Source organism: Passer montanus, unplaced genomic scaffold (assembly GCF_014805655.1).
Source record: "Passer montanus isolate IOZ18808 unplaced genomic scaffold, ASM1480565v1 scaffold29, whole genome shotgun sequence".
NCBI classification, from domain to species: Eukaryota; Metazoa; Chordata; class Aves; order Passeriformes; family Passeridae; genus Passer; species Passer montanus.
In genome coordinates, this window is record NW_024367596.1 from 3,910,347 (window position 1) to 3,938,225 (window position 27,879).

At 39.5% G+C, this 27,879-nt stretch overlaps 1 protein-coding gene across 2 annotated transcripts; it reads left to right on the forward strand.

Annotated features, from left to right (window-relative positions):
* Nucleotides 1-26,702, forward strand: PRKCI (protein kinase C iota). Of its 2 annotated transcripts, XM_039713666.1 has the most exons (18): nt 1-116; nt 7,194-7,315; nt 11,642-11,731; nt 13,088-13,138; nt 14,585-14,670; nt 15,694-15,834; nt 16,611-16,665; nt 17,131-17,189; nt 17,667-17,843; nt 18,574-18,671; nt 19,430-19,516; nt 20,108-20,243; nt 20,728-20,815; nt 21,744-21,869; nt 21,973-22,052; nt 22,991-23,080; nt 23,370-23,485; nt 24,199-26,702. In XM_039713666.1, exons 1-18 carry the CDS (start codon nt 1-3, stop codon nt 24,284-24,286), a joined length of 1,806 nt encoding a protein of 601 aa, XP_039569600.1. In that variant the 3' UTR covers nt 24,287-26,702. The 2 variants fall into 2 exon arrangements, with proteins under 2 accessions (XP_039569600.1, XP_039569601.1); XM_039713667.1 differs by lacking the exons at nt 1-116; nt 14,585-14,670 and having other exon boundaries at nt 7,193-7,315; nt 24,199-24,286.
* The last annotated feature ends 1,177 nt before the right edge of the window (nt 26,703-27,879 follow it).

Here is a 27,879-nt window from a genome sequence, read left to right on the forward strand (position 1 = left end):
ATGCCGACGCAGCGGGACGGCGGCGCCGGGAGCACCATGTCGGCTCCGGGCGGCCTCGGGGGCAGCCTCGGCGGGGACGGCGCCCACCAGGTCCGGGTGAAAGCCTACTACAAGGGGTGAGTGCGGGCGCCGAGCCCCCGGGGCGGCCGGGCGGAGAGCAGCGTCCGAAGCGGCGCCACGGGTGTTCGGGGTCCCGGGGGTACTCCTGGCTCAAGCGCTCGGTATGCCCTGCCTTGTAGGGGAGGAGGGAAAGACGGAGGAAAAACACTCCGAGACCAACCGGCCGTGCTGAAACGGATGTGGAGTGCAGGACTGGGGTCAGGGCTCAGGGGGATGTGGGATCCTCCCTTCTCCTGGGGTGGCCGGCCGGTGAACAAGGATGTGCCTGAGCAGCCTCTGCTCACCCTGCTTGCCTTCACCCCCAGGCCTTGGCTGCCAGAAAGAAGTACACATTCCTTCATAACACATGCCAGAATGTTTGGGTTCCAGCTTTGGTCCTGGTCTTTCTACGTTAAGTGATGTTCAGGACTAAAGGAAGAGGATGTTTGTATGAAAACTTGTTTCATGGGAGTTTTAGGCTGTTTGCCAGGGACAGAGCGATTTCTAGTGGAGTGAATGGTAACTCAGATGCATCTACTGTCAATTATGCTTCTGCTGTTAAAAAAAACAAACAAACCCAAAATACCTGGTGTCTGCAGAAATGGAAATCTGAATTTTGTGGGCCTAATTCAGTGGGTCTCCAGCAATAACACACAGAGCAAAAGAAACGTTCTGCCTTGTGTTCACAGCCCACTATTAAATAGTAACAGTTCCGGGACTTAATAAGTTTCAGTGCAAGGGTTGCCAGTAGTTCACTGGGCCATTAAGTTTGAGGGGAGGTGATCTAAGCAGAAAACAATGTAGGTTGCATTTTTGTGTTAAGTGTGAACACGATGCTCTTGATGGCTTCCTTCCAGTTATATGTGTTGAGCACAAGAAGAGGTGTATTACATTTTCAGTATTTACTCTCTGCTATCTCTGGCTGTGTAATTTTAAGGAGAGGTATAGAAACTACTCTGAGCTTTTGGTATTTGCTGCTGTGTTTGGTTTCTGGCTAGTGTCTGCTTTGGGGCTTTTCTTGACAGAAGTCTGTAGAAGTTACTGTAGTAGGGACTGACACAGTCTGGTTTTAAAGGACATGTGAGACACTGTCAAAGTATGTGAAATTCTGAGCTCTTTGTTTCACAGTCCCTTTAATCCACTTTTTCTTAAGGAAGCAAAGATGCCCCTGGCTATCAGCTGGTAGAGATGTTCATTTGGTCAGACAGTGAACTAAAACGGGAACTCTTCTGGGTGAAAACCATTTATTCTTCTTCTGCTGGGTCAGTTTTAATCTTGATCATTTCCACATGCAATCACATGGATTCTTGCTTTAGCACAGGGAGGAAGCAGCCCAGGCTTGTGGGAGTGAGGAAAAAAAAATCTGCTACATTGGGCAGGAATGCTGGCTCATGACACTGGTAATAATTTCACAGGCACTGGAATGTTTCTCTTGAGTCCTGTCCATTGACTTTTTATCTGTTAATGCAGTTATCAATTTAATAATGGCATTGAGTCATAGAGGGTGTTGGTTAACCATTGTGAATACCAACAAACTAACCAGCTGAATGCCTTAGTCATGATTTATTTTGAGATGTAGGCTTATTCTGTCCACTTTCTTGCAACAGAAAGTCTCAAGCCCCTTCTCAGACTTGCACTATCTGGTGGATATCAAAGCCAAACATTTTACCTGCACTTACCCTGAAATGACTCGGAGACTGAGAACTGAATGCTGATACCAAAGGCAGCTTTTCCCCCGTTCTGCAAATAAACTGTCTCAGAGCTGGATCGAGGAATTAATGGGAAACAGTGTTAATCAGGAAGTGTTAATCTCTCCTAATTTCCTTTTAATGGAAGCATTTAAGTGGGTTGTAGAAGTTATTGGGAAAGTCTGGCTGTGAAGGTCTTTTCATCTTCCAAAAAGAGTTTCTGGTTAAAAAGAAAAAGGAACAAAAAACCACCAAGCCAACCCAACCCAACCCCGCCACTTAGAAGCACAGATTTGTTCTTGAAACGTTTGGGAATCTGATAGTCGGGATACTTGCCTGGGGCAGAGAGCCGAGCCTGAATCCCCAAAACTCGGCTGGGTCTGGCCGGGAGCCCAATTGCTTTTCTCAGCCAAGACAAAGACTTCACACAGGACCCTTTGAAGAGTCTTTGTTTCATTGAACCGTGCAGTGGTAACTCTTTATCTGAAATTCATGAAATATGTTAAAACGGGACGGGAAATTTTCCTAAAAATGAACACAGATCATGAGAATAAGGGGATGGGGAATTCCCAGAGGCTTGGGAATTAGGGCATTAAGTTGAGCTTTTCCAGGTATTTCCTTCTCTCAGTTGAACTGTGCTTATCTTCCACGTAGGATTGGTTGTTTAAAATTCTTAAAATAGTGTTACATATTTTAGAGAGTTACTGTGATCTGTGCAGTGTGTGTAACAGAGATTCCTGAGGGGGTTTTTAGGAATTCGCTTTGTTACTCTAAAGGTGGATTTTTGTTGATACAATATCAAAGTATATCAGCTCCCAGTGTGTGGCACTGCTCAGCATCTGTAATTACAACCATTTCAGTGCCCTGATGATATTCAAAGTTTGCCTTTTGTCTTACCTCGTTTGCTGGAGATGCTTTTTGTCAGGTCAGTACAAGAAGTTGTTACATCTTTCATACCTGTGCTGTAGGAGTAGGGAGCAGGTAGGAATAATTCACTGCTCGTGCTCAAGGAATCCTGTAGAATTCATGCTGATTTAAAAAACCAAACAGCTATAATAACCATTTTTCTGTCATGATTAAATCTGCTAGCATGTATTCTTTCAGTGTCTGACATAGATTTTATGCTCATTTTAGCTGTGTAGGCTGTAATGTGGGTTAGATTTTTAATAAAAAGGGGTAGATAGCAATGTTTTGCTCACCTTCAGTTTGATTTGGTTCAAATGAAGAACGCACCCGACAGTCCTCTCATGATACATGGTAAACCTGCTTCTTTTCTTAATTTAATTACTTAGTTATTTTAGTTGCATGAGTGGAAAAAGTGTGAGGAGAAAATACATTTTAGTTGTAAAATCTAAATGTACCTCCATGAAGATTCCCAGGGTTTTAATTTCTTAAGGATTCTTGAATTCTTGTATAATTTCTTTTTATTTTTCTTTATCTTGGGCACTTTTTTTATTAGTTCTTCAGTACAGCATCTTCTGTTGTCTGTTGACAATCAAGTTCTTTGTAGGAGAATGTTCAGCTGAAGAAAACTTTGAATTAAGCCTGTGAATACATTTTCCCTCCTTGCTGTTTCAATATTTATTTAGCTTTCTGACAGTATATTTTTTCCAGAACACAGACTTGAACAGGGGAAAGCAATACTGTAAATGGTTGTGAATGTCAGTGGCTGCAGCTCGTGGTACAGAAATTACCCTGACACAGCAGAATTCCCCAGGAGTCCTGTGGGGGTTCATTGTGGGGAGCTCTAATTAGACCTTTTCAAAAGCCTTCATGACTGGCCCAGGTGTGTGATGCAAGTGTGGATATGTAGGTGACATGTGTCTGTACACTTCCCTATACATAATATGGGATATATGAGGCTGCAGGTGGAAAAGTCTAAAGCAGCAGTGTCTGTTCTCACAGGGTTGTTCTCTCACAGGAGTTCAAGACCAGAGTGAGAAATGAGGTACAGATATTGAATTTAATTTAATTGTTGCCACTGGTTTTGGGATTTTTGTGTTGGATGGTTCTTTTCTTTGTTGAAGGACATTACAGATCTTGGGTGATTTGTAAAAGAAAGTGAGGAAAGCTGTTTGATCTCAGGACAGGTGGACAATAATGGTCTTTTATATGTATTTAAGATATGTTCCCTACTGTGTTTAGATTTACCATTTGCCTTTTCTCAGTCTTCCTAAGATTTATGTTTTACTGATTCTGATATTTGCAGGATATTGACTCAGACAGGCCTTCTAGTAGTATGAATAAATGATCTTTATTAATATTTATGAAAGATAGAAGTGATAGCATTTTCAGTGAAAGTAATTCAGGACAAGTTCTGTCTTGTGTATTTGCATGTTTCCTACTCACAGGTCCCTGATTAAGAGAAACTACAATAGTGCTAAAACAAACTGTAAAAAGTCTGGTGCTTCCATAGCAAGAGTTAAATGGCACCTCCAGATGTGGTGGTGCAAAAATGTGCTTGAATCACATTTTCTTCTGATTTCCCATGTGTGCCAAGAGGGGACAAACAGATTTATTTCACCTTGGGATAGCTTTGTGACAAACATGCTTATTCCCAGCAGTGTATAACCTTATCTTCATCACAAGGAAAGGCCTATTGCCAAGAACATTTCCCCCACATCTCAGTAAAAGACATTTTGTATCTTTAATGCAAGTCAGCAGGCAATGGTCCATATTTACTTTCATTTGGCCAACTGACTTTTATTTAAAATGCAAAATTTTTTCTCGATACAGTTTAGCTTCTTCTTGGCCTGAGTGAATGCAGCTTTTTCCTGACAAAGGCATCATCAGTGCTGGGTTAGGGGCAAGAAGTGTGGAGGCACAAAGGTGTGACAGCAGAACCATTGTGGAAGTGAGACCTGTGTCCAGGAAGTGTCAGGGTCATCAGGGGAGTTCAAAAGGCAGAATAAAGCATTAGGGAGACCTGTAACCTTTCAGTTCCTGTGTTATGTAGATATTCCTTGTGGAACCTTGTTTATACTTGACATCATCTTTCTCTTTTAATATTGCTGTTGGCTAGAGTTCTCTGAGAGACTGATTACTGTCTGCTATAGCAGAAGAGATATTCTGAATTATTTGGAAACTGATACATGTCCTGCTAGAGGTATTAAAGTAGTAATTTAGAGAACACGCTTAAATTCTGACATAATTTAAATCTCCTTTTTTTTTTTTTCTAAAGGAAAACTGGTTTGCTACTTAAAGGTACCAACAAGTAGTAAGAGATTTTTTTTTTTGCAGTTAGTATCAGCTTTTACTTTAGAGAAATGAAGAGATTCCAAGGCTGTTCAGTACATGTTAACATTGTGATTTTTCATTTTTGCTGCAGTACAGATAAGTATTTTAAGTTAGCTTGAATCATCACATTTGAAAATGTGCTGAACAGATTTTTCCTAATATATATATAATTTAATCTTCATTTTTTGCTGAAACATCGGTGATTAGTCTCAAAAAGTGTGGTCTGTAACTTTCTGCTTTTCTGGCAGTTGTAGTCATTTAACAAACTCTCTGCTGGCTAGTTCAATCCCAGAAACCCCTGCAATGTAAATATATATAAATATAAAAACTTTGGCTTCTCAGCACTCTTCAGAACTAATTTTTCTGTTTAAAAACATACTCCACAGTGAATAAATCTGAGCTAAAATGTGAATCAAGGAAGGCATGGTAAACTTAGTGGAGCTGCTAACTAAGCAGTGCCTTATTTCCTTCCCGGAAAAACAGGAAATACAGGTTAAGGCTTTGCCTGCTAATCCAGGCTTGCTGTGTGGTGGCTGCTGTGTGTCTGTGACAGTGACACACTGTCAGATCCTGCCAGATCCACCTTGGTGGCATTGGGCTCCCAGCTGGTGTTTCTGTAGAAGGTGCAAAGGGAGACCTTTGTGTCTGAGAGAAGAGTTTGCTGGGTTGGATGGATGTGACTGGGGCCTTCAAGTAAAGCCCCATTTGCTGTAAATGACTGTGCTGTGTCTAAATACCAGGGTCCAGTTGTTGTTTGTTTTGCATTTTGTCTCACGTGGAAAGAACAGGAGTGACTCCTCTCCCAAATCACGTAGCAGCTTTTTGACTGCTTTATTCAGATTATTGAAGAGATGTTGTGTTTATCCTGGGCACACATCTGCCGTATTTACTGAGTCTGTCCCCTAACTAAACCTGACCCAAATGATGATGCTCATAAATCCAGAAGCTGGCTTGCTGTTCTTCCACAGTGCTTAGAAATTGCCAGTTGATTTTATTCCTGCTGCTGCTCTCAGAGGAGCCTCAGGCAAGCAGTTTGGTTTTTGTGTGCTCTCTGCCCCTCCTGAACGCTGTTCCGGTTCCATAACCACAGCATTTTATGTTAAGTCACCTTCTTGATCTCAATCTGCCCATGCACATGATGATTTAAAGATATTTAACTTGCTGCATACGTACACTTCGCTCTGGTAGGAACCTTGATGATTTCTGACCAGGTAAAAACTCTGTTGTTTCAATTATTTTTTTTTAGTTCCCCAAACAGTCCTGGGCACTGGCACCCACCAGAGCAAATCCAGCTGAGTGAGGTTTTTATGGGAAGAATAATCTGGTAGCTCAAACATGGAGCTTTTATGCTATGTTTGAAGAGTGTGTTGGAAACAGCCTTCCTCCTTCCTCTAACTGTGTCTCCCAACTCCTTTGGTTAAGGGTCTGAGCCCTGTCACCTGTGCTCCTTTAAGGCCCAGCCAATACAGTGAGCAGCATTTTTTGCTAACATATAAAAACCAGGTTAACTCACTTTTAATTATCACAGAAATACCCATTCTGAATAACAGTAAAGCAGTACATTTCAATTCTAAGTATATGGCTCTCTGTCAGCCTTCCCCTTCATTGTGTGAAGCACCACTCTTTTTTTAAAGGCACTTTGAATATTTGTACATGCCCCCAGATCTGCTAGGAAATCTGTTTAGTATTTGTCATTAATTTTTCATAACATCTACACAATCAAAATTTAGTTGGAGTAGATGTATGTGTTCTTACAATTTGATACTAATAACTAAATAACTGTTAAAGAGGAAGTAAAACTAGAAATGTGTTTGGAACATTATTCAAACATTTGTGGAATTTCATTCTTGAGTTTCCACTGGTTTAAGAGATCTAATTTCCCTGTGTGTTTATGGTCTGCTGCAACTCACTTCATAGTTACTTATGGGCATAAAATCTGAATTTTTATGAAGCAGATACCTGCAAGATTAAATGTCAAGTAATGAAAATCACTTGGAGCCCAACTTTGCTATAAGAAGGGAACTTAGGTACTTTATTTTACTTTAACATTTTGGAGGGAGCTGCATCAGGGATGGGGTTTATGTTAGTGGTGTGTGGAAGGTGTTAGAGATGATGATCAGTGTTATGTTTTGTGGAATAGTTTCTGAAGTTTATTTTTCTCTTTCCCAGGGACATCATGATAACCTATTTTGAGCCTTCCATCTCCTTCGAGGGACTGTGCAGTGAAGTCCGAGACATGTGCTCCTTTGACAACGAGCAGCTTTTCACCATGAAGTGGATTGATGAGGAAGGTAAATCAATGCTCATCAATGCATTGCTCAGCTTCCCACCTTTTCTGTCCCTTTCATCTTTTCCTCTCCCTCTGCCTTCATAAGATAAGCTTATAAAACATAGAATCTGACTCCAAAAATAAGTTATCCAATGCCTTCTAAAGGAGAGCTTAATGAAGAGGTATTTGTTTCACACTACTTAGTGTGTAGCTTGCTCTCAGTCTTTACAAACCAAACAAGACCTCAGTGACTACGAAAATGTAATTCAATGTTAGCATTCTTTATGAAGGCAACAGAAAAAAATCCTTTGTACTGCTGAAGATTCCCTTTATATCTTATATTTTTGAAAGAGGCAAACTGATATTAAGTTATACAAATTGCAGTCTTTATCTAAAATATTGGTATAATTTAATGTATAGTTGAGTTGTATGTGTAACCAAAAACATCATATCTCAAGTGTTATTATCAACTGTTACTTTAGCAACCTAAAGTCTATTAACACATAGCCAGTAATAAAACTTCCTCCAAATACTAATGATGTGTGGTAACTTTTCATCAAAGTGCAGTGACAGCCTTGACTGAGAACTCATCTCTAGTGCATACATAATCCATCTTCAAGTTTACCTTGGATGAAAGAAGCCCAGAGTCTGCTCTCCCTGTTAATAGATGTCATCCATTGAGCTGCGTGTGTACAGTAGTAATTTTTTTTTGAAGGTTATTTGTAGGTTCTGTTTTCTCAGTGGAATTAGTTCATCCCACACATAGGTTTTGAGCTATAAGAAAGAGCCCTCTGAATTATGAGATTGCTGTGGAGTTATTTTAGCTGATGCAGTACATAAAAGGCTGCAGTGTGCAGTGATTTGTTGGCTGTGGTTGGTGTTTGCATGCAGCCATCAGCATAAATGGTGCTTATGGAACTGTTTCCTCCCATTTCAAATTGGGCTACTGCCAGTTTAGTCAGCCTAAAGCTGAATGTGGAGCAAAGTTGATTTTTGGAAGTGCCATATAGGCAGGTGTGTTGAAGATTATGTGGTCTTGGGAGTCTGAGTCTTCTCCTCATCATTCCAAAGTTATTTATACCAGGCAGATGCAGTACAGTAAAATGAACTGTGTTTATGACTGAACTGTGCAGCAGAGCCACTGGGAGTGGAACATTTACTTTATAATATACTGGCTGTGTTGTTTTATCATCAGGAAGATAATGGACTCCTCACTGCAGTGGAGGAGTCTGCAGTGTCACTCACAGCAGGAAATATATATATATTTTTAATAAACATTTTGTACTGATTCAATAATTTACTTGAAGTCACAGTTTGTTTTGTCTCAGTTTCTGCTCTTTAATTAGAGATAGGCCTACTGAAAAAAAAAACGAAGGTTGCCTGAACTATTTTCATGTGTAGGATTTGATTTTCACAAGCAATCCGTGTTTTCTTTAATCATTGACTTACAGTTTAATGTCAGTGGAGAAAAAGTTAATCTGCCAATGAGGAGTGTGTTTAAAGCAAATCCTCATGTCTTTATTGTGAATAATTCCTGCATGTACAATACATGGCTTCTTGCCAAGCTCCCTGCCTCTCCTCTCAGCACCCTCTGTAGTGTTTTCAGTTGATATTCATTCTAGAAACCTGTTTTGCTTTACTGGAAAATGCCTTTATCACATCCTCGCCACCAACCTGAGGTTCACTGTTTAACAGTAGCATGAGGAAATGTGTGTGCTGTAGGCTGGTGCTTGTTACACTGTTACTCATGGTTTTTATAGTCTGAGAGAAGATAAGGGGTCTGGGGCATCATTACTTCCTGACTAAACTGGATTTACCTGGACACTGAGTTTTGATTTGTCATATACTAAGTGCCTTTGCAAGATGGGGGCTTCACGTGTAGCTACTCTGATTTCATAGAGATAATGGCACACAAAGATATAATTTAACTGAGTGGAGTAATTTCCAAAATCTTCAGATAGAACTGGAAAATAGAACGAACTTGATTTGCTTTTAGACAAATTTCTATTTTTTCCATATGTGATCAGTTCAGCTTCACTCTGCCTTCTGAAACATCCTGTGGGTTGGACACTGGCCTTGTGTGTGTCTTCAGTCTGTTGTTTCTCACTATATAACTCAAAAGTAAATATTTTCCTATGTATCCCAGCTGTCTTTGACTGCAAAATTTGTACTACTCAATCCTGTTGAGAGAGATGTCTGTAAACCTTCTGAGTTTGCTTGTTCTTGGGACCCTCTTTTGCTTCTGCCAAAGGAAAACACAGAATTGTTTGCACAGGTGTCGGTAACAAATGAAGAAAAACTGGCTTGTTGATTCTCATAGTGAGTCTGAGCAAATACAATTGTTCCTTCTCCTCCCACCCTGCTCTGCACAGTGTAAGTTTGTGCTGTGGGTGGGCACTGTGGTGTCCAGGTGTGCAGCTGTAGGGGGAAGTGGTTTGGTGGAAAATGACTGGTGGCTTCACAGACTCATCTGGAGGATTTTGATGTGCAGGAAACAATAAAGACAGAACTCTGAAAATGGACCATTTCCATTTATTATTTATATTTTTTGCAATAACATAGAATGGATAGAACCACAGAATGGGTTGGTTGGATGTTACAGATTGTCTCATTCCACAGTCCCAGGCTGCCCAGAGCCCCATCCTGTCTGGCCTTGGACACTTCAGAGAAGGGATGGCCAGAGCTTCTGTGGGCACCCTGTGCCGGGGCCTCCCCACCCTCACAGGGAAGAATTTTTTCCCAATATGTGATCTGAACCACACTCTGTCAGTGTGAAGCCGTTCCCTGTCCTGTCATTCCATCCCTTGCAGACAGTCTCTCTCTTCACATTCCTTGTTGGCTCCTTCAGGTCCTGGCAGGCCACAATTAGGTCACCCCAAAGCTGCTCCAGGCTGAACAGTCCCAGCTGTCCCAGCCTTTCCTCATAGCTGAGTCCTCCATCCCTCTAATCAACTCCGTGACCTCCTCTGGGCTGGCTCCAACAGGTTCATGTCCTTCCTGTTCTGGGGGAAGATACGTTGGAACAAAGCACTGTGATACATTAGAAACAAAACAAATTCTCTGGAAAAACTTCTGTGGGGTGAGTTGAAATGCCTCCTGCTGCTGGGTGTGTGGTTGCACTGAAAAGCTTTAGCAGTGGCTGTATTAATTTGGATGCCTTGCAGTATAAAACACAAAGAGAATAGTTAATGGTCTGTTGCTTGTGGACTTTCTGACTGTGCTATTGACTGAGGACTCAAAGCAGTAAAACTTCCAGACTGGATCCAGTTTAGCCGGGATGGAAATGATTCTGCCTTCCTCCAGTTTGCCACTTAAAGACATGGAAAGTAGTATTTCTGTTAAAAATTAGGAATATGGAAAGGCAGACTTGCTGTATGGGATTTGGGCTAAAAATGAACTTCTGTTCATGCTGGAGGACAAGCAGGCAGAGATAAATCCCTTGTTCTTGCACAGAACATCTTGTGTAGATGAAGAGGGGGGGAAAAAGTTGAGCTTATAACTAAAAGTATTTTCTTTCTTTGGGGCAGTGATGATTGAGACTCAACTTTGTTTTTAAAATGTTTCAGTTACAGTATTATTTTGAAAAAGGCTTATTCTCTTAGGGTGCTAATTTTTTAATAATGTTACTAATCTGCGTCAGACACCAAAGAAAACAGAAAAGTTTGAGAAACTTTATCATCAAGGATTTGGTATGTAATTTAGTTTGCACCATCACAAATGGTCAACAAAACTGCAGTTGTTTTATTAAAAAAATAAGAAACAAAACCAGCCAACTCCCACCTTTTTTTTTGCCTTGGTATGCTTTCTTTAAGGAATTTTATTTCAAATAGTTGTGTGAGTGTGAAGGTAGTAGTTACAAATCAGAAAAACAAGGTGTTGCACTTAGATTATGATATTTGTCAAAAGTTTCCATTGAGGTTTGAGGAGAGAGTCGAGCTCTAACTGCTTTTGAAAGTCCTGGTGTAAGTCTTGGCAGTGCTGAAGCAGCTGTGAAAATAGAATTGACTCAGTTTTAATTAAAAATCCATTAAATAAAAGGTACTCTTAGAAGGCTTTTAGGTGCTGGAATACAGCCTGCACCTCCTGTACTGAAATACATGTAACCATGCTTGTAGCAATGATGTTTTGTTCTTGCCTCTTGGGAATATCCCATATTTTTATTTTCCCTGAAAGAACTCAATATGACTCTATTTTTAGATATACTCTTTGAACAGTGTTAAAAAGAAATACTAACACATTTGAGAATATTGGATTTTTCTACAATAATTATCATGGAACCAACTGTGAGGGAGCTACTGAATGATATGGAACTGACTGGGTTGAGTTTTGTGCCGTTTTCTTTCCACAGGAGATCCATGTACTGTTTCCTCTCAGCTGGAGTTAGAAGAGGCCTTTCGGTTGTATGAGCTAAACAAGGATTCAGAGCTTCTGATCCATGGTAGGTGAAATTTACTGAAATTTACTGCTGCTCATGTCTGTACCTGTGAATGAGTGGAATTCTTACCTTCCATTGCTGTGCCTTTCACACTCTTCACCCCTCAGGCCTGTGGCCATCCTGTCAAAGGATGCTGATGACCATTCACTGTGCTTTTAGCTCTTCTTTTTTAAGTTAAGGGAGAAAGAAAGTATTTTGCTGTTAGTTTATTCATGAAATCCAGCCTCTGTTTCTTCATTCATTCAGTCCAAGTGCCTTTAGACACATGCTGGCAGCAAATGGTAAAAGTGATAAAATACAATTTATTTATTTATTAGATTTATACGTTATCCTGAAGTTGATTTTGAATAAGTGATTTAGAGCAGCATCTCTATTAGTGAAAAAAGTTAATGAGCTCCATTTGTGATGGCAGATTAATGAAAAGCTCGACTTTTCTAAAATTATGTACTTCAGTTTTAAACTTAATAATATCATGCCCCTGTTTAATGTGTAGTTGCTCAGTTTTTATTGGTCAGGGTTATATGCCTATTTTGGCAGCTTCTCCAGAATATTTTTCTAGCTATTTGTAACTTTTTATCAGTAGAAGGTCGATCTGGGTTTATCAGAGATTAGAGAAGAAAAGTCATCAGTATGAAGTGTTGGTGTGTTACACTACAGTGTCTTAACAGGCTCCTTCTCTTAAAAAGATGCAAAATATCTAGTTTATCATCAGCCCATTTTAAAAGAAAAGACAGCTTTCCAGCGAGAGAGTTTTAAAAAGGGGAAGATTATCATCCATTTGTAGATAGATTTCACTGCTTCTGTGCAGATTGAATTTTTCATCTGCCCTTTCTCCGTTAATTTTTGTGCTTGATAAGCTTCTGATTAAACTGGCACCAGGGCTCTCTGTCCACATTTATACTTCTCTGTGATGGTTACTGAAGCCAAATAAATTGTAGAAGATGAGTAGTGTTACTGAAGCTAAATAAATTGTGAAAAAAAATAACTTACACAGTCAACATCCTCTGTAGCAGTTGGAACACTGTCATGTAAGACATTTATAGTATTTAGAAATCTTGACTAACTGTGAAGATTGGCCACATGAAAAACCAAAATCATTACTTTTTCTAGTTACTGTCTTTAAGAAATAGCTTCATTTATTCTGTCATTTGTGTGTATTTCTCATGTGATGTCACTGCTATGCCCAGCAAAAGAGGTTTGTGGTGGTTTGCAGCTCACCTGTTCTTAAAGAAGGTTTTGTTGAAGTGCAGTCAGTGCTGTTCTCTAGATGGAATGCCTTTCAGGAGTGTTGTATTTAACCCAAATATTTATTTTGTGTCTGAAATGAAAGCTAATCAGAAGTTAATGTCTTTCTTGCAGTGTTTCCTTGTGTCCCAGAGCGGCCTGGCATGCCTTGTCCAGGAGAAGATAGTAAGTAGGCATTTCAGCTAAGAAATACAGAAAATCAGTTCAGATTTCCTGTCTTAGCAGATTTTGATGTTCTTTGGTTTGGCATCCTGCACTTATGAATATTAATAATGCAAATCTGCAACAATCAAATATTTAAAAGGAGTAGGAAATCTTGCTCGACAAAACAATGTTTTTCACTTCTGAATCATTGTTAATAAGCATTTCACATTCCTGTTAACTACCCATGTCACTCTGCTTTCCTTGCCTTTGCCTCTTCATTCATGACAGTTTTTTATCCTATTCCTGTCTTTTGGGGATTTGCCAGATTGCTGGCTGACAATTGTGAGCAGAGGCTTGTAAGCAATGATAATGACTTGTTGTGTCACTATTTAGAGATCTGTGGTTAATTCATTGGAAATTGATGTTTGGGTGCTATCAGGAGGATACTCCAGAAATCTCTAGTGTGTTAACTGTTCTAGACATTAAAGACGTTTTTCCCCCCAGTCTTAAAGTTTTATAAAAAAGGGTGTGTCTGTTATGCACACAAGCATCTGTCAGCTTGGTGTCCAAATCTCTGACCAATCCAATCTACATGTGCATGTTTAAAAGTTAACTTGGACAGAATGAGTAATGCTGGTTATCTGAAAAAATGAGGTTGCAGACTAAATCAGAAAGAGATTTACAGCTCGGTGTAGTTTTTCATATCTCTGTTTTCAGTTTTGGTTTCTGACATGCCTCAAGTAATGAAAAATAAAGTAATAGCTAAAAAAAAAGGAAAAAAGTAATAGTGGCAGCTGTGGATTTAAAACACTGGAGGATTTGTCAAGCAATCCTATAAATCAGGACACGTTCCCAATTCGCCTTCCTTCCTCCTTTCCCTTCCCCACAGCTTCTCCCCAGGTTGAGCTGAGGTATGTGTATACTTTGCACACCAGTGCTCGGTGTAGTTTTTCATATCTCTGTTTTCAGTTTTGGTTTCTGACATGCCTCAAGTAATGAAAAATAAAGTAATAGCTAAAAAAAAAGGAAAAAAGTAATAGTGGCAGCTGTGGATTTAAAACACTGGAGGATTTGTCAAGCAATCCTATAAATCAGGACACGTTCCCAATTCGCCTTCCTTCCTCCTTTCCCTTCCCCACAGCTTCTCCCCAAGTTGAGCTGAGGTATGTGTATATTGTTTGGACAATTGTATTGTTTGGACAATTTGCCTTCTCTTGGCTCCCTGTTCCTTTTAACTTCAGAAAAATAGGAATTGACTTTGAGTTGATCAGGATATTCTACTTCAAATGTTCTCTAAAATTGAAAAAAAAGAAAAATAAAAGGAAAAGCTACTTGAAGCATTCCTCTGTTTCTGTAAGGAGCAGGAGTGAAACTTTGCGAGCTACTCTGCACAGAAACCTCCAGGAGAAAATGATGTAGTTCTGTGTTTGTATTTGTCTGGGTATAATCCTGTGTTTTTCCTCTTAGAGTCCATTTATCGCCGAGGCGCCCGCCGGTGGCGAAAGCTCTATTGTGCAAATGGTCACACTTTCCAAGCCAAACGATTTAACAGGGTGAGACTCTTGTTGGGTACTTAAAGCCATGATACAGGGATGTCTTATTTTCATTATGATGATACCACTGCCTTGAAAAGTTATCAGGTAGCTTTATTCTCATTTTTGTTGTTTGTCTACACAATTCTGGTAATCCTGTATCTTTAGGAAACTTAAGCAATATTAAATCATCAGGAACTTGAAATAGAAAAAAAAGAAACAAATTGGTTAGAATTCACTTTGCATATACTCTGAAAGCTTAATGTCAAAGTTCCTGTGTTCCCTTAAAATCTTCCCAGAGGGAAAACTGGTATGTATTAAATGGCTAAAAGTAGATACTCAGTTTTTCAACTTCTGTGAGTAAAATGGTCAGAACTTGCTTATGATGCACAGACTTTTCTTTCATGACTTTTAAAGGTGAAAGCTGAGATGTTTCTCCAGGCAGCCTGTTTCTGGTGCCATGTAATCAATGGAAAATAACAAACCATTCAGAATGTTTTCAGGAAGCAAGGGTGAAGTATAATTAGCTGAGGACCGAGAAGTCTGTGCTGTGTTTAAAAACAGCAACAGCAAAAACCAAACCCAAAATACTTGAGTAAGTCAGGTCCCTTGACAGCTTCAATAATCTTTCCTTCTTCTCTAAGCTTAGTGTATTGTGTGCTTAATGCTTGAGATCGTCGCCACTAAACTTCATCTTGAGCATCCTCATGTCTAACTTCAGCTTTTTTGTTGTTGTTTTTTGACCTCATCTGGGTTAAAGGCTGTCAAGACACCACAGTTAAATAAGTTAAATCCACTCTTGCCTCCATGGGCACCCTGTTTTCATGGATCTTTGGAGTTGTTTTGTGAACATCCTTCAGCGAGTGGTGATCTTCCCATTCGCTTTCTCTGGTTGTTTAAGGTGTTGAAGCTTCTTCTCTCCTGCTTTCCTCTGTAAGGACTCACCTACAGAGAAATGAGGAGATGAGCTTGTTTAGTGCACGTGTGGCTGGATAGTTCTGTTCTTCAGTTTTGCTCTTTAATGAGTTTGGTTTCTGGTTGCAGAGAGCTCACTGTGCCATCTGCACTGACCGGATCTGGGGCCTGGGGCGCCAGGGCTACAAGTGCATCAACTGCAAACTGCTCGTTCACAAGAAGTGTCACAAACTTGTCAACATTGAATGTGGCCGACACACACTACAGCCAGTAAGTAAAACCTGAGAAATTGTCTCAAAAAAGCAGCAACCAAACAAATAACCCCCCCATTTTATATTGTTGGTTTTCAAACTGCAGCCTGCAAATAATCGCAGTAGTTGAAACGTAATTTTTATGGTTACCATGACTTTTGCAAGAAAGTTTTGGGTTCACTGAGCAAAACTGCAACTTCTAGCAAGACAGGAGTCTAATCTGCACATCTGACATTTCCCTTGTCACATATAAGGGGCATTTATCCCATCCTTCACAGGGACATTGTATAGCATGTATATATGTACACACTATTTTACATATTCAGAATGGATAGGTGGAGTAAATTCTCTAAATATCTGATACATTATTGGATTTTTTCCCATTTACAGCAAAGGAATATGAAGAGCAGAAATTTTTTCTGTCCTGAGAAAAATTTAGATTATTACTACTCCTGGTTTCATAAAGCAGACAGCTTCACGTCTATCTTTTGGGAATTCTTTTGACTAATATATATATATATAGTGCTGAAAGACTTGAGTTTTTCTATCTCACTTCTCATCTGCTGTATTCCTTCTGTTTTGTAGCTTCTGGAAACATGTCATGACTTCCAGAAAAGAGGGAAAATAAAGAATGCAGTTCTTTATTTCATTGTGTTTTAGTTACTATGTTGACTAATCAAGTTAAAAAGTAGCTAGATTATATTACTTAGGGCTCATTAATTTCATTTATTGATTCTAAAATAATGTGTCTGACTCGTGGACAGTCTATTACAAAAATCCTGTTTATGATTGCAGGAGCCAATAATGCCTATGGATCCCTCATCAGTGCATTCAGATAATGTAGAAACAGGTAAGATCAATAATGTTTTTCTTTAAATTACTTCAAGTTGCTGAAAAGTGAACTTTGAAGTAAAATTATTTTAAAAACCCTTCTTTACTTTTTCATAGAATAAGAAAAGTAAGACAGTTTCTTAATGGTAAGGGGAATATAAATATAAAAATTCCAGTTTTCCACATCTGAGCAGTTTCAGAAACTTGACTAAACAAAGAAAAATTTATGCTGTCAGTTACATTTAGTAAGCTGAGTACTTTAAATGCTGTGACCAAGCAAAAAAACTCAAAACCAAACATCTTTATTCTTATGGCAGTCAGAGTGATGGTCCTAATGCCAACCTATCCGTTTTGAATATTTTCAATAGAAGCATTTAAACTGTGTTTCTCTGACTGATAGAAGCATTTAAACTGTGGAAATTTTAAGGCAGAAGAAAATCCTGCTGTGTTGCATCAGTCTGATAAATTTTTCTTGCACCTCCAGTGATACCATACAATCCCTCGAGTCATGAGAGCCTGGACCATGTTGGTGAAGAAAAAGAGGTAAGATATCTGATCCAAGCTAACTCTGTACATAGAATCACAGAATATCTGAAGTTGGAAGGAACCCATGAGGATCTTCAGGGATCTTAAAGCCTGTGTGTCTCAGTTTCATGATTTTAGTAGTTTAATTTGCCACAAACTGAAAATTAGCACAGAGGGCGCATTTGGGTTGCTTCTTTGATGTCTGCATGTGCATGCTGCTTTATTTTGAAATAAAATAAGGCTGAGTTGAGATGTGCTTTGATTGAGAAAGTGTTCTAAATTCTCCCAGTTTGGTTTGTTTCTTATCTGCCAAGACTCCTTTGCCTCTTTTGTTTCCCAGCACATTCCTTTCCAGGACAGTACAGTCTTAAGATAACAAGTGTTAATTGAATTACTTGTTTATATTAATTTTGAAATGTTGTTTGAAATGCCGACTTTTGCAGTTGCTGACACTGGCAAGGCTGCTTCCTCATTTCAGTGCATCTGTATCCACAGGCAATGAGCATTAGGGAAAGTGGCAAAGCTTCCTCCAGTCTGGGCCTGCAGGATTTTGATTTGCTGCGGGTCATTGGAAGGGGCAGCTATGCCAAAGTGCTGCTGGTTCGGCTGAAGAAAACCGAGCGCATTTATGCCATGAAGGTGGTGAAGAAAGAGCTCGTCAACGATGATGAGGTGGGCAAGGTGTTCTCAGTGAATTGGGCAGCTCTTCCAGACAGCTCCAGTGTCCCCCAGGAGCGGGGAGCCAGGTCTGGGCTGCAGCACTCAGGGAGAATTCTACATGTGGTTTTTTGTACTGCTCTGTAGGAGGTTCACAAGGCAGGCAGCCAGGTGGAGTCTGATTTTCATAGGTGCACGTCTGGGTTTTTGTCACAAAGAAATCTCACCATGGTATTTTAATTGCTTCTTATATCAGACCCCCATCTTAACAATTTTTGCACAGTGATTACTGAAAATGTGTCAGAAATTGTACTATTAAACTGCTAAAACCTTCTTGTTCCTGAGGATTTCCCTTGGTTTCTTTAGACTACTCTGAAAACATTGGGGTGACTGTGGCTTGCTGTCCAAGAGCTTTTGCATTTATTTCTCAGTCTACCATTGATTCCTTCTGCATTTCTTGGTACTACTTTACATTTCCCTGCAGCAGTTTATCTTTTAGTTTATCTTATCAGTGTATTTTCATTCTCAAGGTGCTTACACAGTGAGGCTAAGAGTAGAGTACATCCAGGAAATAAAATATGCTATCAGCTATGGCTTCACATTTCAGAGCTATAGAATATTTAATTTATTGCAAGTAAAACAAGGACAACAAAGCCCTTGAATGTCTTTCCGATAATTGTCATTAATACTTGACCTAAGAAGTGCAACAATCCTTTTCTGAATGTCACTTTTCTTCAAAAAATAGGATATTGATTGGGTTCAGACAGAGAAACACGTCTTCGAACAGGCCTCAAATCATCCCTTTCTGGTCGGACTGCACTCTTGCTTCCAGACAGAAAGCAGGTAAAGGTCATAAATTAATAATAAAATAAAATTATTAAAAACATTTCATCCTATCAGGCACCTCAAAGGCATGAAGTGTTAGGTATCACATCAATGTTTTGTAAATCTTCGTAGTATTTTGTGATCCAAATGCCATGTACATCTGAGGTTTTCAGATGGAGAAAATGCAGAAGAATGTAAAGTACTGGTAGATGTGGGAAGGATTCTGGACAGGAAGAGAAATGCAGATAGTAGGAAAAAAGGGGTTGAGAATACGTGATAGAAGAGAATGTGCAATGGAAGGAAAAAATGCTTGAGGAGATGAAAATCAAAAGTACAAAATCTGGGGAATAATTGTCCCAAACTTGCCTGGATTCTTTGAAGACAAATCTTTGAGCAAGACTCAAAAAATAGCATGTGAGTTTTCAAAAGGAAGATCAAGTAATAGAGATGAAAATTATTATTTTTCTATCCTGTACAGTAATAGAAGCTGATGTGGCTCCATACAGTCACGTGTGTAGTAATGACAAGCAGCACCTGTAATGGATATGGGAAGGTTTGCTTACATTCCTTTAGCAATGAAGGAATTATCTGGAGAAACTTTGTATACTTGATTTTTAACTTTGGGAATTTATTCAAAGGAGGTGAAAATGGTAAAACCAGCTGTGGTGCCAGAGATGGGAGGAGTGGAATGGGCATTGTTCTGTAACAGACCTGTAACATCTCACACCTCTTTTAGCTGTGCACACAATCATTGGTCACAATCCTGTGTGTTCCAGGTTATTCTTTGTTATAGAGTACGTCAATGGAGGAGATCTGATGTTCCATATGCAGAGGCAGAGGAAGCTGCCAGAGGAACATGCCAGGTGTGTCTCATTCCAGATTTCTTGCATCAAAACAGTGGTTTTCTGACACAGTGCAGCAGTGCAGAGATTATAAGGGATGAGCCAGCAAATCCTCTGCAGATGTTAAGGATTTAAGAAATGTGAAACTGCATCCTCCTTTTGCTGCTGCAAGCCACTGTGTTTTTGTTTCAAGAAGGAACTGTAATAGGGAGCATTTAGATGTTGTTTGCATTTGCATTATTCTGTGTGACTTCAGTCTGCTGTTTTTTTCTAGAAGATCAGTTTTGTGGGGTTTTTTTCATATCTAATGATATCAATGTGTTTCTTGTACAACAACCACTACCAGCTGTCCAGGCAAATGCTGAGTTTTTGGTGCATATGCTTAATCTCAGATGGTGAGATAAAAGGGATGATTGCAGGAGACATCACTATTAACTAAAGACAACTTCTGAAGTGCCTAGAAACATTTGTATGATTATAAAGAATTTGCCACTTCTCTGTGGAAAAAGAACAGAATACTTGGGATTATGTATAGAAAATATCATACTACCAAGACTGTGTTATTGTGTTTTTGGGTTTTGATTGCTTAATCAGTATTTCTTTCTACACTAGGTTTTATTCTGCTGAAATCAGTCTAGCACTGAACTATTTACATGAGCGAGGGATAATCTACAGGGATTTAAAACTGGATAATGTGCTCCTAGATTCTGAAGGGCATATTAAACTCACAGATTATGGCATGTGCAAGGTAAGATCTAGTTCCTTGCTAACCAGAAAAATCAACAATTAAGAAATTGTTATAAATTAAAAGATGCTGAGGATTTTAAAAGTGAAATTTCAAGGTCTCTCTTTGTGCACAGTGCACACAGGCTGTATATTCATTTCACTTCCACATGTGGAGAAAAGGCAAATGCCAGAGTGCATGGACTACACTTACATAAAGCTCCTGGATCAACTTGTCTGGGAGGGGTTGGCTGAAATAGTCAGGATAAGGTGATTTCAAAATAGGTTGAAATGATCAGTGAGTTGCTCCTGTTTGGATTCTGTGGCACTGCCCATTTCCCCTGGGAAAACTCTTGTCACTACAAAGGCACTGGAGCACAGCTTTGACTTTGCCATGGAATTGCCATAATGCTGGTTATTCAAGACTTAATTCAAAGTGAAGCTCTTAGCAGAGAAGTGTGGGATCTTCAGTTAACTGTAAAGTATTTTCTCCCCATCTTTTCCTAAAGGAAGGTCTGAGGCCTGGTGACACAACCAGCACATTCTGTGGGACTCCAAACTATATTGCACCTGAAATTCTCCGGGGAGAGGATTATGGTAAATGGAATATTTTGTTGCTACTTTCTAACTTTCACCTTACCTCTTCTCATTTGAGTTGTTTAAGCAGTAGAAAGTAAAAATCTCCATTAGACACATGATCAGTCTTGATTCCACATCCTGTCTGAAAAAGTAAATAAAGCCTTCAAAGGAAGAGCAGAAACCACCACACAAAGCAAATGAGATACTCTGCATTGCACATTTTAAATTCTCTGGAACAGTCTTGAAGAATAGCTTGAGTCATCCAAATTTATTATTGTTTATAACTATTTTAGATGCTACTAATGATATACTTGCAGTCTGGAATTGTGCTTGGTTTTGGAGCTTTACATTTGGCAGCAATGATAGATTAGATACAAATTCATTGCAAAAAGGCCTAGATAGTAGATGTCCCTCTACATATTTTTTTTTTTAATTTACCATCTTATTTCAATCAAATATTTCTTTCATGCTGGCTTCACATATTCCTGCTTATCACAAGCTTTCTAGGCCAGCCAGACTGTATCAGCCCCAGCCTGGCTACTGGGATTTCCTTTAGCAGTGGATAGTAGGGGAGATATGCTTTGCTCCATGAATGACTGACTTGCTGCTATTAAGACTTACACAATCCTTCCTTAGCCTTATCTCCCACCCTGGATAACGCACTGTTGGTTAGTAATGATTAGGCTTAAATATTATCTAAACCTTGGTAAGAGCTTAGCACCAACCTTCAACCTCTTTGCATTTCCTCTGCAGAGCATCATCTCCTGTTGTGTACATAATGATCCATGTAATGTCTGCTATAGTCCTCATCTCCTTTATTCAGCTAATTGAAAAGACTGGCAATACTTGCATTTTTAACTTGTTCTTCTCTGTCTGTTTTAGCCCCAGAGGTGCTGGTATTTTTGTTGTGCAATATCTCCAGTGGTGTTTTCTCTCTTGAATTCAGGCTTCAGCGTGGACTGGTGGGCCCTTGGTGTGCTGATGTTTGAGATGATGGCGGGCCGGTCGCCGTTCGACATCGTCGGCAGTTCTGACAACCCTGACCAGAACACAGAGGATTATCTCTTCCAAGGTGAGTACCGCCAGCATTCCTTCACTTCAGTGCTTTGCTTCTACTTAGCCTTTAAACTAACTTCAAAGACGCAAAGGCTGATAGGAACCTTGTTTTCTTGCAGTGATTTTGGAAAAACAGATCCGAATTCCCCGATCCCTCTCTGTGAAAGCAGCAGGTGTTCTAAAGAGTTTCCTTAACAAGGTAAGAGCTGATGTATTTTATCTGCCATATACAGAAACAGTGTAGAAAAGGTGAGAGCCTAAAGCAGAATTTCAATGGGGCTGGGGACCTTGTTCTAGATACTTCTCTTAAAATCTGAAGCTCCTGGTTCTCAGGCTGGGATTATGAGTAAGTTCCAAAGTGAAAGGCATAGAAATGCTCCAAGCAGTGTCTTTAACCTGGAGGATTGAACAAACTTACCAGATTTAGTTTGTTTCTGAGAGAAGCAGTTTAGCAAATCATTTGGACAACTTCTGATGATGCAGAGGCAGGATGTGCTCACTTCTTGCTGGGGGCTCTCCAGCCTGAGAGCCAGAAGATGCACGTGTGGTAGTGGATGATGAGTCCAAGCACTTGCTGGCTTTTAGTGAGTGTTACGTGAGTGGGAAGAAAGAGATTCAGGAGAAACCAGATTTGGATAAATTATTCTAAGAAAGTCACACCATTCACTGCACACTGTTACAGCTCCCTGGTAGTGTGTGCATGTTTGTACCTAGAGATGGAATTCTCTTGTTAAAATAAGCTTTTTTCCACAGTATTTACCAGGAGCTGCAGTTACTGCCCCAGTGTGATCTCCTGGCATAATCTGTTCAGGGAAGAGCAAGGGAAGGTGGGGGGAAAGAATGAAATTCATTAGTAATCTAACCAAGCCTGCTCTAAAACCTATGGAATGTTTAACAGGTCTGAATGAAAATGAAGAAAATCAGCATAGTCATATAAAATTTAGTTAAGGGGTTCCATATATTCCTCCCTATTTCAAAGAGTAAATTTGAGCAGTTTCCAAAATAAATAATGCTAATTTAGTTCTTCAGCGTTCCTTGTAAATCTGGTGTTTCATTTCTCATGGGATTTGTAACATTGGCATTTTATTCATGTGTAGGCTGTGGTATTCATTTAGAAATATTTTCTTCCTTGCACAGGATCCAAAGGAACGCTTGGGCTGCCATCCTCAGACAGGATTTGCAGATATCCAGGGCCATCCCTTCTTCCGCAACGTTGATTGGGATCTGGTATGTGAATGCCTCCTGCCTTGGCTGAGGTTCTTGGCATACAGTGACAAAGTTGTTTTGAGCCTAAGAGAGGACCTTAAGCTCAAAAACATGAAGCTCTTAATTTATATCGTACCAAAATTACAATACACAATCTTTTTTCCCTTTTAAACACAGTAAATGCAGTAGATTATTAGAATGGTTGTAGAACGTATAAAAAATAAATTTAATAGTAATTTCCAGCCTTGTTTAAAAAGAATTCAATAGGTTGTAACTCATTCTCAGTGTGACTAAGTGCATTTATTCTTAGATGGAGCAAAAGCAAGTGGTGCCTCCATTTAAACCAAATATATCTGGAGAATTTGGTCTGGATAACTTTGATTCCCAATTCACCAATGAACCTGTGCAGCTCACTCCGGATGATGAGTAAGTAATGTAGAATTTATGAAGTTCAGAGAAGAGAAGGAGCTTTTTTTTTAAACTTGTTTGGGTGTTTTATATTGTTAGTAGTCAGGTGAGATTATCCTGGCTGAAAAGCCTTTATAAAATGCATGATAATGTGCTTGGTTTTTGGTAGTGGATTTGTGGTTCCTTACTCTTGAGAGGCTCTGGTTTGGGATGAGGAGGGAAGGACCTTTCTAGTATTGAGCTGCTCCTGTTCACATTTTAGGAATTTTTATAGTGTTTTATATAACATTCACATTGTATGTAAACATAAACAGTGTATATTAAATATTACCTGTGCAATCCAAGTTCCTTCCTCATCCCTTTCTAAATGCAGACTGTACAAATTGTTTAGCAAAGTTGCTGATACAGATGCAGTATCTATGACATCCTCATGTTTTCAGGCCCTTACAAAACTGACTGTTTAGGGCAAATTTTGAAATTGCAAACCTTGCAGACTGCTTTGTGAGTTAGTGAGTGAAGCCCAGTCACTGCTTTTGAGGGGTTTTGTGTTTTGGTACCATTATCGGGCTTAAAAGAACCCAGTGGTAACTGTAAAGGTGGAGAGGAACAAAAGAGGGAAAGGAAATTTTCTCAATTGCAGTCTACAGAACAGTTTAAATTTTAAGTCAAACTATCAGTTAATGTTATCTTCCTAATTTTGCTCAACTAATGATTGTTTTTAATCCTAATAGTGATATTGTGAAGAAGATTGACCAGTCTGAATTTGAAGGCTTTGAATACATAAATCCTCTTTTGATGTCAGCTGAGGAATGTGTCTGAATTCTCCATTTCTGAACTGTGCCAATTGTTACTCCGTTTGTTTCTGCATGGATAAACATCTCTCCATTTGGATGCACTTGCATAAAATGAGTAACTCAACATCCTGCCCTTGCCACCACCTAGTGTGAATTTTCTTCTTGTATTGATTGTTGCCCAGGACAGTTGTTATGCTGAACCTTCAGCTGCCAGATTTAAAATGTTAGAACTTTCTAACAATTTTGCCAAATTTGAATTTTAATACAGCAGTTGGTCTCTGGGGCTCCTGACTGAACAAAGGGTCTGACTGTATAGTTTGCCAGTACAGTGTTCTGAGCAAGGAAAGGTTTTCAGTGCTTAATGAAAAACAAATTATATCAGGTAATGTAATAAATTATCCTTCAAGGATTTCAGATTTTTCAGCAAGATGAGTAAGAACTTAGTTCCAAATCTCTTCTCTGTGAACATCTGATTTCCCTGTTCTAGACATAGAAATTAGAGCTTTGTTTGTGCCCTTCAGACTGAAATGACAGCAAGGAGAGCAGATATTTACACTGAATAGGCCAAGACTGGCTGCTTTCATGGGAAATATTGATCCTTCCCTGAAGGAGACTATTAACTCCATATCAGAATTGGTAGACTTTGCTCCAGCACTCACACTAGGAATCGTACACCGATACACAGAGTGCCTTCCTAGGCTGGCCCTTTCAGCAAGGGTTGGACATGGCATCAAGTGTCAGTTCAATGAAAGAATTCAGTTAACTCTTTGAGAAGTTAAAATCTGTACAGAGTGATTCAGCAGTAATGGGCAGCTAATACTGAACCTCATCCTATTTATTGCTTTTATATTTGCTGTCTTAACTGCATCAGAAGTGCACACGGTACAGCCACAGCCTGGACAAGGGCATTGGTTCCTTTTTTATCTTACTGCCACACTGCTGAGAACGAGTTCCACTTTGCCAGTGGAAAAAGCATATCTAGAATAAAATAGGTGCTGTCCACAATGACTCCCTTAACTTCTGCCCTTAGAGATGGTGATCTGTACTCACAATCAAACCTGAAATGTTGGTAGCAGGCTCAAGGAAAGCAATTGAAAGAATGGGTGGAACTAGGATTAAGAGGTATGTTTCTTACATTTCATGTCAGTAAGCAGTGTAATATACAGCACAGATAATTCTTAATGCTAAAGCTAAAGAAATAGTTATGAATGTGTTGGGCTGAAGAAATGCCAAATGTACCACTTCTTTTTTTAATTATTATTTTGGGGAAAAGGGATTAAGAGACACTGAGGGAAGGAATCTGTGTTATGTAAGAGCTGTAAGAGAAGATAAGCATCACTGAAAGCAGATCTGAGAATCTGTAAGCACAAGTTGGCAAACATTACCTGAAGCTTTTGGTAGACTTTTGCTTGGCCAGTGTCTTTCTGTGAAAATCCTTGTATGGCAACACTAATTTCATAGCACAAGTTTTCTGTGTATGTCTGTTCACTTCCATGTCAGCTGCAAGCAGAGAGATTGCACAAATCCACACTGGTGTCATGGTATGAGATTTAGTTCATGTTTTTCTTTGCAATGTGAATAGGAAACTCTTTAGTATTGGGCTGTTTCCAAAACTGAGAAGTGATTTGAGGGGTTTCAGTTTCAGTGAAGCATTGAACCACTACGCTGTTAAAAATCAGGTTTTCTTAGATTCAAGCTGCATCTTTTCAAATGTAAAATATCAGAGTGAACCTTCCTTTAAAGAGCAGCTAATGGGGTCAAGTGAACTGCTCTGCATGCAGCTTGAAAATGGTGATTGTTTAGCCTCTGACTCCTGTACCCACATGATCAGTTTAGACATTAGGGCATAACTGGTATTAAACCTGGGAATCGTTTAAAGCAAACAAGAAAAGCCTTGTCTCTACAGTGGCATAATTTCCTATAAGGTATTAAGGGAAATGGCTTTATGTAAGGAAGGACATTTCTGCCATTCATCACAGAAGAGAAAAGCAAAAGTTAATTTTTTTTATAATGTCATAGAAAAATACTTTTTCTATTTACATATCTAACCATTAAGAATGTTGCAAAGTGACAAATATCTTAAATTACAGTAAATCCATTTTTAAACTTTAATTTTCTCCAAAGTGCCATGATATTAACTGTTATTTTTCATTGTTAAGTATACAGAAACTGTCATAAATATTCAGAAGGGACATTGGGTGTAAACAGTCCAGTGCAGTAGTTTTTGTTTTTTGGAGAACGTGTCTGCATCAGAAGCATGATGTATTTATATGGAGTAACCTCTTTTTTGTACACGAGTTGGATTCCTATGGGTGCTCTGCTAGTTAATATTGTCACTACTATTTTCCTGTTTCATGTGGATTATGGTCTTGAACGTTGTTGTGTAATCATTCCCTTTATTTGTGCACACTTTTTACTTTAAATAAAACATTTATATTAGACCTCTGTGTGTTAAAATCTCAGAGAAATACCGTGAAATGCTGGTCTTGGGATCATCATCTGACCCTTTTAAACTATCCGTATCCCATGGGAGTCTTGTTCTAATCTTTTAATTTCTTGTAGAAAATTGCACTGGGATGGGCCACAGCAAGCCAAGAAATGCCTTTCTCGCCCTGCATTTACCAAACGTGTCTGAGAATGCAGGTTCTGCTCCAGCATCACTCCCCAGCCTCATGCTCTTCTTGTCCTTTGGAATAATACCATCCTTGTAGGTTCTGTCTTTCCTTCCAGCACCAGTGATGAGACAAAAGCAGTGAGGCATCAGTCCTCTGCACAGAGACAGAAATCTTAAAGGAAAATACAAAATGCTACTTTAGCCTGCTCATCCAAGGGCTCTTTCAGCTGGAACTTGTACCACGTCATCTCAGCTGCCAGAGGTGGGATTTGGAGTTCAGAGCAACGCTCTTGCTCATCTGCTGCACTTACTTCTGCATGATTTATTTCTTTGTTTCTTCAACTCCTCCCCTGCATTCTCAGATTTCTGACACAGAGGGTGATGGCACTTAGCTCATACCCTGCCACAGACGCAGTGGTTTAATTTCTGTATTTCACTATCTTTTGAAAGAGATTTTTGTCTTGCCGGTTAGCACGGCTGTGCGTCGGCAATCCTGGCGAGTGCTGCAGATGGCTGCATATCTTACATGCCTAACCTCCCCCCACGCACGCTCCCTGTTTCTGTTCAGTTGGGTGCCCAGCTGCTCTCGCCTCAGTCTGAGCAATTGTTTATGCTGAGGCACTCCGTGGAGGAAGCTAATAGCTTGGATAATCTGTACATACGCTTGGTAAGTGCTAAGCGAGCGGCCTCCCTCCAGCGTGGATGGTGTAAGGCGTTGAAGCAACAGAGGTGTCTGCAGCTGACCACAGAATAATGATGTTTTCCTGGGAAGAGAGAAGGTAGGCATTGGAGCCCCTTTGAGAAAAAAATGATTTTACCATATCTTGCTTTTTTTTTTTTTGCAAAGAGATCCCTCATAGGCTTTTTTAATTTTTTTTTTCTGCTTATAATAAAGGGATCTGGACTGAATACTTGAAAGGTGAACTCTTACGATTTAATCACCAATAATTGAAGGCAGAGCAGCATCTACATCCCAGGTTTGTGCAGCTTTGGTAGGAGGTGGC